The sequence below is a fragment of the Mya arenaria genome, chromosome 14 (assembly GCF_026914265.1).
Source record: "Mya arenaria isolate MELC-2E11 chromosome 14, ASM2691426v1".
Classification (NCBI taxonomy): Eukaryota; Metazoa; Mollusca; class Bivalvia; order Myida; family Myidae; genus Mya; species Mya arenaria.
The window spans coordinates 36,157,578-36,169,639 of record NC_069135.1 but is presented as its reverse complement, the minus strand read 5'-3'; the positions used below and the strand labels follow the sequence as shown (position 1 = coordinate 36,169,639).

The window sequence follows — 12,062 nt, the reverse complement described above, 5'->3', positions numbered from 1 at the left end:
ACCCTTATACAGTATAAACAAGTTATACATTTCTTAAACTCTATGTTTCAAAACATGAACAGTTCTAAAGTTGAAAGAAAGTTGCAACATAAAACAACAAAAAATAAAACACAATATCGAAGTAATAGTTCTATTTTTAGAACGAAAATACTACATAATCTGTATGTACTAGTACAAAACATACCTAAAATGAATTATTATTTTTTGCCAGAAGTTTCTTAATTTCTATGTGTAGAATTTGACAGATTTCAAAATTGAATGAGGTATCATTTTATACGCATATTTTTTAAATGAACTTGGGTGCCTAAGTAATTGCCTTGTAACCTTCACATTGATATTTGAAAACATTTCGACATCATATTTCTGAATTTTCAGTCTCCATATTTTAATAGCCTTTCCTGTAAAAACTTGATACACAATGAGTGTAGTATTTGTAATAAAACAAAACTGAAGATGAGCAAATGCTTGTCTCTAAATCCAATGTATGATTTAAAAGAATTTAGGTAACAGTGTGTGTATACCATGTGACAAATAGCGTAATAAATGCTACGTCGGAAGGCAACATTTTGCTTCGAATGAAGACTTTAAAGTGACACTCTTATTCAAAATCAATGCAAACATATGTAAAACAAATATCAATTTTGACTTATATACCTTTAACTACTTACTAAATAATGCATTTATGGAAAATATTAATTACTGATAACACGATTGTAGCCTTGTATTTAATAGCAGAAAGTGCAAACATATTAAATGATTGGTGAATGCTAAAAGATTTACTGCGGTCTACTATAGTCTCATAAGATAGAAATACCGTGTTTTATGCTCATTTCTTTCAAATTAAACTCGGTATCCTTCATAAAAACCATTGTTTTAGACATTTATTCATCCTTTTTGATAGATTAAAACAACTTTATTAATTTTGGTAATCTTATTTGGGAATAAGAGTGCATCTTTAAACAAAGATAACTTCACTATTTCTTCACTATTTCAAATGAAATATAGCGCAATCTATGCCGCTTACGGAGCCCCACCTTCGGTCTTTTACCAGAGTTAGATTGAGAGTTAAGTGTCTTAAAACACTTCGACAAACCTTTTCGCAAAACGGCCGTCTGACGGAGCAATGTCAAAATATAATTTTGGAAACAGGTTTGTCGAAGTGTTTGATAAAACTAATTACCTTATCAAACTCTGGTGATAAAAAGAAGCCGAGGTTCTTTAGGCGGCATAGACTGCCCTTTGTTTCATTTTAAATTGCGTTGTAAAATAAAAGTCATCTTTGTTTTAAGTCTTCATTATAAGCAAAACATTGCCTTCCGACGTACCATTTATGACGTTATTTACCACTTGTTATACACACACTGGGTAATTAATAACCTTAAAACTATTTTTTTGTTTTTTACAGGCAAATATCCCGCCTGCGGTGAAAAAGATACTTTTGAAGAAACAAAAGGAGAGAACGGACGAGGAACAGTACTATGTGTGTTCATTTTGCAAAATGAGGACCATTATCAGTTATCTCCCATTTAACATTGCTGTGCTTGGGGCAGTTAATTCAGTTATAACTCACTTGCCCGTAATTATGTCTTAACAAGGTGGATAAATCATTAACTTGCAAAATGAGAACCATGTTCAGTTATTTCCCTTTGACTATTGTTATGCTTTGGGGCATACATAATTAAATTATAATTCACTAATCCGTAATTATGTCTCAACTTTGTGGATAAATGGTCAGTTTGACGAGGGGTTATATTATATAATTGGCCTTGAAATGACGTTATTCACCGTCATATGACGTTCTAAACAAGCATGACGTAACACATTTTTTTTAATGAAGATCAATTCATTATTGACATATTCCTACCAGAAAAAAATGTATGTGGGAATTCTAACGCTTCGGAATCAGATTCAATCAATTGAAAGTAATGTAAAAATGGCAGGAAGGGTAAAATACCTTTCAAAAAGTGAGTAGACAAAGACCGATTGACAACGTAAAAAATGTGCTTCAGGTCCTCAAATTGGTAATGAAGTTTATTAAGTAATCATGCACGGTAACGGATGGTCAAAATAAACTAAATGCAAATTAAGATCAGATCACCAATACATCGTTACGCTACTTGCTTCAAGACGTAACGTTACGTCTATAACGTATTGCTCTCAGATTGTACACAGCATAGTGAAATGAAGCGAATGTCACTATAGATTTATATGAAATTTGTTCTAGATGTTCAAAGAAATGTCACGGTCAGGGAGACTGACACTATAAAGGTCACGGTCACAGAGATAGACAGTTTAAAGGTCACAGTCTGGGAGATCAAACCGAGTGAAAGTCATGGTCACGGAGACTGGCAGTATAAAGGTCATGGTCACGGAGACGGACAGTATAAAGGTTACAGTTACGGAGACGGACATAATAAAGGTCGCGGACACTGAGACGGACAAAATAAATGCCACGGTCACAGAGACAGACAATATTAAGGTCACGGTCAGGGAAACAGACAGTATAAAGGTCACGGTCACAGAGACAGACAATAGTAAGGTCACGGTTACGGTCAGGGAGACCAGACAGTAAAAAAGGCCACGGTCAAGAACACTAGACAGTATAAAGGTCACGGTCAAGGAGACCAGACAGTAAAAAGGTCACGGTCAAGGAGACCAGACAGTAAAAAGGTCACGGTCAAGGAGACCAGAGAGTAGAAAGGTCACGGTCAGGGAGACAGGCAGTATAAAGGTCACGGTCAGGGAGACCAGACAGTATAAAGGTCACGGACACAGAGACAGACAATAGTAAGGTCACGGTAACAGTCAGGGAGACCAGACAGTAAAAAAGCCACGGTCGAGAAGACTAGACAGTATAAAGGTCACGGTCAAGGAGACCAGACAGTAAAAAGGTCACGGTCAAGGAGACCAGACAGTAAAAAGGTCACGGTCAAGGAGACCAGACAGTAGAAAAGGTCACGGTCAAGGAGACCAGACAGTAGAAAGGTCACGGTCAGGGAGACAGGCAGTATAAAGGTCACGGTCAGGGAGACCAGACAGTATAAAGGTCACGGTCAAGGAGACCAGACAGTATAAAGGTCACGGTCAGGGAGACCAGAGAGTATAAATGTCACGGTCAAGCAGACCAGACAGTATAAAGGTCACGGTCAAGGAGACCAGACAGTATAAAGGTCACGGTCAGGGAGACTAGACAGTAGAAAGGTCACGGTCAGGGAAACCAGACAGTATAAAGGTCACGGTCAGGGAGACCAGACAGTATAAAGGTCACGGTCAAGGAGACCGGACAGTATAAAGGTCACGGTCAGGGAGACAGGCAGTATAAAGGTCACGGACAGGGAGACAGACAGTATTAAGGTCGCGGTCAGGGAGACAGACCGTATAAATGTCACGGTCTGTGAGACCAGACAGTATAAAGGTCACGGTCAGGGAGACAGGCAGTATAAAGGTCACGGTGAGGGAGACAGGCAGTATTAAGGTCACGTTCAGGGAGATAAGGCGGTATTAAAAGTCTAGATTAGGGATCTGGATTTTAGCAGCATTTGACGATGATGATAGATAACTCTGAAATATGTTAACAAAATTTATTGACATCATTCAGGGATTATTTCAGCAGTACACCCATGTTAATACTAACATTTTTACAGTTGCCATAGAAACTGTGACCTCTGTATCTCCTGTATTTATAGTATCATTATTAGTTTATACTTGGAATAATATTTGTTTGGTCTTATTCTTAGTACAGACACGGCTTGATGCAGGTGTGTAAATTTGTTGTGTACGTCTTACTACAAAATTTGAAAGTTGTTGCGTTTGAATCGTTACCGACTTTACATACAGAATAATGGTATACTAAAGTAATACTGTTTTATTATTGAACTATTACAGGTGCAGATTTTTCTAAGAAATTACAAAAGTATTGCTGAATATCCTGTCAAAATGCAAAAAATGATTGCTCAACGTGCATGGATTGAGAGGTACGATTTGTTTATGTTTCTTTATACAATGTTTTTTTTTTTATATTTAAGTGTCATGACATTGAGCTATTCTGATGTTTAAAGAAATGTAGAGGTATTGTGATTACTTTGGTGTCGTTGTTTGTGGCCTCCCCTGTATTGAATGTGTTTAACGTTGATCCAAATTCATAGATCGTTGATCAAAACTCATAGATCGATCCAAACTCATAGATCGTTGATCCAAACTCATAGATCGTTGATCCAAACTCATAGATCGTTAATGATATTCACATGATCCTCCATTACTAATTATTTCTATTATGTGTTTCCGGTCCGGATGGAAAAAATCTTGCATAAACCGGAAACACATGAATAGTATATTTCCTTTCATACATTGATTTATTATTTCGTTAACAAATTTGAAATGGAAAACGTATTTGGGTACATTTCACCAAATACTGACGTGTTTCTTTACTGACGTCATAACGCGTTCTAGTTTGAAATAGGAAAAAAAACATCAAGTTTTTGATGATTATTTAATTTCATTTTGTGAACAAATTTCTCGTTGAAATGTGTATTCGATCGAACTCTATTGAAATACAATGCTTTACTCTAAATAAAATTTACAGTTTAAAAAAAATAATAAGTGGCGCGCTGTTGCGCGTGACTCATGACAATGGAATTTGTCGGCACGGCCAAAGCTACCGTAAATCCCCAATTTCTGAAAAATCACAAGTATATTAACTTGCTCAGTAGGAATAACGCTATCAAATGATTCCATTACTGAGCATGCTATTTTTCCGCGAAATGCAAATGATTCACGTGATCAAGCCGAGCACGTTAATAACGCACTCAGCACATTTAAAGTACTTAAGGATATTCGAGAAGTTTGGGGTCTGTTCGGTGTGCAAGGTTTTGACTTGTCTGTGTGATACCATGGTGGATGTTTGGATGGTGGATGGTGGATATTTTGTATTTCGCATATTCCAACGATTATAATTATGATAGCCATAGCCATAGACATATACAGTCGAAACCCGTTCGCTCGATAATGCTTGGCTCGATTTCATCGATGGCTCGAACTTGATGTAAAAGACCGATTTTAGTTTACGCTTTGTAAGCATTCCAGCTTGGCTCGATATTTTCGAGACTCGATGTTTTTTGCCGGTCCCTGGGATATCGAGCCAATGGGTTTCCACTGTATTCGCCGCTTTTCCAATATAGTTTGAAACTTGTGGATTATAATTATGATAGCCATAGGCATATACGAGTTGAAATCCGTTCGCTCAATATTGCTTGGCTCGATTTCCTCGATGGCTCGAACTTGATGTTTACAAAAGGACCGATTTTAGTTAACTCTATGTAAGCACACCCGTTTGGCTCGATATTTTCGAGACTCGAGGTATTTTGGCCGGTCCCTGGAATATCCAGCAAATGGGTTTTGACTGTAATCGCCTCGCCGCTTTGCCAATAGACTTTCAAGTGTTGACTCCGCAAGTTTTCCAATCACTTCCATTTGTAATCCGTAGATTTGATTTATCGTCAACAATCAAAAATTGGACCTGAACGCTGGCGTACAATTTCCTCTAGACTGAAATAAGTTAATATTCCTGACCGCTAAATCAATTTTAGACGCCTTTGAAACAATTAGGCAAAACCCAGTGGTTTATTAGCTGGAAAAAGAATTTAATATAACGAATTAATTGACTCTGTGTTGTGGACTTAGAGGTTAGTTAAATTAACGAGAATGATTTGGAGAAAAACAGTATAAAGGAATAGTAAATTAGCCCGACTCTTGGAACTTATTGTTACTGAAGATTAAACCTCGTATCAAGGAAAATGTGGTCCGCCAGACAGCAAGTACATTGCAGGACGAAATGTTTTCTTTGTACTGAAATGATTCTGTCCATTTGAGCCAATGGTCGTAAATAAAAAAATATTTTAGACGAACGTTTTGTATCAATTTTGTTCAATGAATGAAATATTATGAAATTGAAATGAACATGGTTAACTGCTTTGATATTTGCATATATGTTTGAATTTATGTTTCCACAATTCCCATCTAAGTTTTGAATCATTTGAAAAGCATTGCTTGCTGAAAACTAATAAGCAAACTATATGGAATCGGACGTGAAATGACTTATTTTTCCTCGGAAGAACCTACGACACGTATGTGCTTATTGACACGTCTTCTGTCCAACCTGCTTCCTACGGTGGTCAATTGTGTGTACAATTTATGACATAAAATGTAGGGTTTTAGCCAGTGTTTTAAAAGGACATGGTGCTAAGGGATAAAAGGGCTCATCGTACTAGGGCCTAAAACAAAATACATTTGGTCCGGGTTACCCGACCCTACCTACGGAATAGGCGCCGACCCTACCGTTTTTATAGTCAGTTTGAAAAAAAAATGAAAAACTAAAAAAAAAAAAATAAAAAAAAAAATTGCTTTGCAATATGTAGTTTAAAACCTTAAATGCAAATACAGAAGATAGCATTCCAATAATGAAAATGACATTCTTATATAAAGCCTAATATAAAAAAGCCTACCTACCCTACCCATTTTTGAAAAGGATGTAACCCTAACCAAACAAACAAAAAATTAGGCCTAGGCAGTGAACTATTAAAGCATTATGAATTGTTTATTATTTACATACAACCTGATGAAGACCGAATGATCGAAACGTTGTTTCATTAATATATGATTTGTGTTGAAGTTCGACTTATTTAATTATCGCCATAGAAAATGTTAGAAATTGTGCTTATTTGAAGATATATTAGGTTTCAACTACTAAATGTTTTAATTTTGTGTGAATTCATAATCGCATATTTCAATTTGTAGTCAAAAAAAGATACATTTGATTATCTTAAGCATTTAATTCTACTAAGGCAGGAGGGGGCCCATACTGGTCTCCAGGAGAGCAGAAGGGTGCTTCCAAAAAAGGACAGGGCGCAGCACCCTCCCATAACCCTTTAGCTTAAACCCTATGAAATGTAACTTGATTATCAATGATAAGTATTATGGTAAGTAGTTTTCGTCCGTCTCTTCTTCCAGCTACGACATCAAACGCGTCATTGTGAGAGAGGGTCACGTGCCCATGTGCTTTTACTTCATTCTCTCCGGATCAGGTAATCGTGCAGTGATGTGTTGTCGTTGCTTCTCTGTAGTAATACAGTCGTAGCTCGTTTGCTCGATATCGCTTGGCTCGATTTCCTCGTTGACTCGAACTTGATGTAAAGAAACGATTTGTTGTTACTCTATGTAAGCATTCCCGCTTGGCTCGATATTTGCAAGGCTCGACGTATTTTGACCGGTCCCTGGGATATCGAGCCAACGGGTTTCAACTATAGTTTCTCTTTTAATTAAATTAAGAAATTAATAGTTATTAAGTCTGCTCAAACATGGTGTATTTAATTTTGCGAGCAGATCGTGCAATCTTAATTGTAACACTGGCATTATATACAGTCAAGCTCACTATGTCGAAGTCGTTTGGACCTAGGGAAAAACTTCGTGATACTGAACATTCGAAATACCCGAAATACAAAAAGGGTATAACTAAACAAACAAAATCGAAAAGGTTCGACATAACAAGAAGATCGAGATAACGGAGTTCGACATGGCGAGTTTCGACTGTATACCCGAAATTCTTTATTTGATAACATGTTCTCGTTCGCACTTGATAAAACGGTATATATATGTAATATATGTAGTATTTGTAAAAAGCATAGATGTTTTTCTTTCACCTTCTACATCAATGAAATACCAATGGGCAGAAATTTTATATTTAATTTTAAATTTGTATTGGGACGAATTGTCCATAATAAATAAAACCAAACTGACCTTAAAGGGACTAGACACCAGATGATACAACTGCAAGAAAAAAAAAGAAAAAATGTCAAAAATTTACATTAAATCAACATCGTTATGTACAACACAATATTTACACCTCAACTTCCATTCCTTAAATGAACGTCATTTCGGCAATTGCGTTCATCAATCGATGAACGCAACATCTTCGGATCGCAATTCATTGCACAACAATATACATGAAAAATATTTATCTTGTTATTGTTTGTATTGTGTCAGAAGGTCCCGTAAAATATAAATCAACATTTTAGAAAGTGTTAGTTTTTTAAATTTTAAATGTGTAGTTGCCATAACTGTTTGAATTTTACCTTTAAAAGTGATTTCAAGTGGTTGATCTTTTCCCGCGATATTGTGACGTCATTAAAAAATGCTTCCGGTTAGAGTCGGGTCGTTCTATTTTCAGGATAGGTAGGAATGGGTTACTGAAAGTTTTTTTTTAAATGAAATTAAGTTTTTTTAACAATTCTCGAATGAAATAATGAACTTTTGGTGCAAATATAAGTAATGAATTGCGGGCTTGATATCATTATCGGGGATATGAACGCAATTGGGCTGGTCAAAGTACTCGTGGAGTCCTTCGGACTCCACACACTTTGACCAGCCCAATTGCGTTCATACCCCGATAATGACATCAAGCCCGCAATTCATTCCTTAATTGAATCTGTATTACTGATGTATCACATCGTTTAAGACACATGCATCTTTCGCATTTTTGGCGCATTTTTTTCTATTCCAAATTTACTAGAGTTGTATACCACGTAAATATCCCAGTGAATTTAAAAATAGCGTCGGTAAATGTATCTGTACTCATAAACATATATGATCAAACATAACCATGGAAACCATTTTGCGCTATTTTAAAAGGAATAACACAGATTAGACAGCATCATAATTGTTCGGCCTCATAGTAGGTCGCATTAGCAATGCCAGGCTTGTTTAAAAAATACAGAATTTGCCGATTTTTAACCATCTGGTGTCACGCCCCTTTTATGAAGACAACATTGAAGCTCGACTGAATTGAGTTCCACTCACTGTTTCAGCTATTGTGTCTACAATGGAGAATGGGGTACCAAAGACAGTGATGTTTCTCAACAGGGGCGACAGTTTCGGGGATGTGGCTATATTGAACCACGCCCACCGCGAGACCACGGTCATCACCAGGGATAAAATAGAACTGCTCTGTATGACGGACACGGTAAGCCTCTGGACCAGACCCGTATATCAAAAAAATACTCAATTCATTTCTCAAACCCAAGCTTAACTTATTTTTGCACATAACAGCATGGCATGATTCAGAATGACTATTCTTTTAAAAGCGCATACTTTTATGCATTGTGTTGATAAACATCTTTTCTCAAAATGTTAAAGAATATTATTTCTAAAGCACAAAATATATAATCAGATAATTACTCAAGAATAGTTATTTTGACTTAAGTGTGATATTTGCTCTAGAATTATTTATATTCTATTCTTATTTTTCGCGTTGAGAGTGAGATTCAGACTTCACTTTAGTATGTTCGTGATGTTCGTGCCGCAATAGGGGGCAGATATCAAACATTTGATATATGTTTTGTTATAAGTTCTTAGACGAGAGATAACTAATACTTTGTGTGCGTTTATGAACAAACACATTGGTAATAATGCGAGGAATCTACTTTCACACCAGTATTATGAGGTTAGAGATAAATCCGGAGATATCAGACTAATATCTAACATCTAAAATATGACTCATTTTATAAAAAGAATGAAATACACGTTCAGCGGGATCGAATGAACATCAGAACTTGATAATAATAATAATAATAATAATAATAACAACTTTATTTAACGAAGGTTACATGCTAAGTGTACAATCATTACAGACATACTACTTATTTCCAGCATGGCCTTCACACAAAAAGTATTACAAAAACACATATACTAACTTACATATTAAGCAACATACAAAACATACAATCACACTATCACTAACATACTTTTCTCATGTAATTCAACATAATTAAACATGTATTCAACATTTCTTTGACAAACACAACTCAGTTTAATATGATGATTATAGATTACAATAATTTCATCCTGTAAATAATGTAGATATATTCAGTAAAACCACATTCAATCAATATATTTTCAACATTTACACATTTGGTAGTATCCATTACAAGTTGTTGCAAGAATGTCATATACGTACATTAACACAATTCGTGTAAACAATGAACTATTTAGTATAATGTGAATTAAATAAAGTGTCAAAGAATGTAAGCCTAATGCAATCCAAGAACAAGCCATCTATGAAAAACACTATTATGACCTGTTAGAAGCGACAGAACACATGCGATGTAAATTAAGTCAGAATACGTATTTCTTTCGTGCTTTTCGATAAAATATGGAGTTTTATCAGTAAAATAACAACAGTGAAAATATAACTTTAATGTCGTTGGATAGTCCCCCGATAGAATTCTACGCTTTGTTTCTTGTGTTCCGTGGGCGATCTCGTAATCAAGACTAACTAATGGGGCAGTTTAATTGGTTCCGCAAGGAACCAGATGCATTCCCGTTGAAAGAAATTCTGGCGAAAAGCCCGAATTGAACGCGGACCGCCTTACAGTACAATATTTATTTGTAAGCTATCAAGAGTATGCGGCCCAGGAGGCTAATGCTGCTACAGGACTATTGAAGAATATTCAATTGTTACATTCGAATTCATTAGAAGAACAGTTGTCACCTCTGCCTCATGCATATTCATTAAAACGATAGTTTGTCTTTCAATTGTCCAACGGTATTTATTAATTATAACGGAATCCAATACCGTGGTTCCCGACGATGCCGACTTTCCCGGATTTACGACATGCGTGAGGGCATGTTCTAAAACCTGGCCTGGCCTGGCCTGCTGACTCAGCATTTTGACTCGGGCCAGGCCGGGCCAGGCCAGGCCAGGCCATATTTTATACATAATGAGTGTACAAGTACTGAATATACTGAAACACAATGATTTACCTTTTTTAGAAACTAAACTGCATGTTTAATATAATATTTTTGGGGGGGTTTATTCTAATAAAGAATGTAGTTTAATAATGATTAATTCATTTACTTATACAAAAATCAGGTTTTCAATTGAAGTATGCATGTAGTTTTGAACAACTTGATGTTCAACTATTGTATGAACTGTAAGATAAAATTTCTACATTTTAAATAAAAACAAAACATAAAAATCGTCACAAATAAAATAAATATGTATGTAAAAAAAAATATATATATATGTATGTAAAAGTTGAGTCTGAACACATTGATTTTAAGATTCGATTTGTAAACCCAGAGCTGTGCACTTAAATAAAAAAATATCCGATTAGTATTAAGAATGTTTCCCTGCATTCAATTAAACTACCCTTTATCTTAATAAAGCAACAAAAATACATTACATTAAACATGCAGTTTGATTTCTAAAGAAAGATATATCATTGTGTTCCAGTATATTCAGTGCTTGTACTCTCAGTATGTATAAAATATGGCCTGGCCTGGCCTGGCCCGACTCAAAATGCTGAGTCAGCAGGCCAGGCCAGGCCAGGCCAGGTTTTAGAACATGCCATGCGTGACCTTTGTTGAGCAATACTTTCCAACAAGAGATGCTATTACCGTAATTAAGGCTTTGGCTAATGAATAGAGCATCCACCAAACACATTACAATAAAGTTGCCCATTTGTGTTTAATATTGTTATAATACTAGCAATACATAATCTAGGTAATTTCATACATTTTTATTTTTATTTGATTTATTTCTATTTTTGTGAAAAAAAAAGAAAAAAAAGTTAAACTAAATTTAATCATTATGCGCTTCGATGACTTTTATCTTAGGCAAACTAAAAAATGATCATAAGAAAGTATACTTCCCAGTGATGCCAAGATTCAACTTTGTTTTGTTTAGTACTGATTTTAAATTAAAAGAAATCGTGATTTTTTGTTACTGTTGTTTTTTGTTTACATAATAATTATATAAGTCTATAATTCTTAATGTATTCTAGTATCATATTCATATATAGGTGTTTATTTGCAGGATTTTGTCGACATATTCATGTCTGGTGGGATCAGAGATTCAAATGACCCTTTCCTGCAGTAAGAAACTTCTTTCTAAGTGTTGTAATTTGCGCGTGTATAGCCATAGTTAAAACAAATATGAATTTTAAATGTATTATGATGTAATGTACAATTTATCATACTAAGAACTTAATAACCCGGGGTAGTATTCAAAC

The 12,062-nt window shown here is 35.4% G+C and overlaps 1 protein-coding gene across 1 annotated transcript in view; it reads left to right on the top strand.

The window, feature by feature from the left end:
- LOC128216051 (uncharacterized) overlaps positions 1-12,062 on the top strand; it is a 30,605-nt gene that overhangs the window by 5,507 nt on the left and 13,036 nt on the right. The window contains exons 4-8 of the mRNA XM_052922644.1: positions 1,406-1,480; positions 3,886-3,974; positions 7,006-7,079; positions 8,859-9,013; positions 11,867-11,925. Of these exons, the coding sequence (XP_052778604.1) occupies positions 1,406-1,480; positions 3,886-3,974; positions 7,006-7,079; positions 8,859-9,013; positions 11,867-11,925 (452 nt within the window). The remainder of the gene's footprint in view (positions 1-1,405; positions 1,481-3,885; positions 3,975-7,005; positions 7,080-8,858; positions 9,014-11,866; positions 11,926-12,062) is intronic.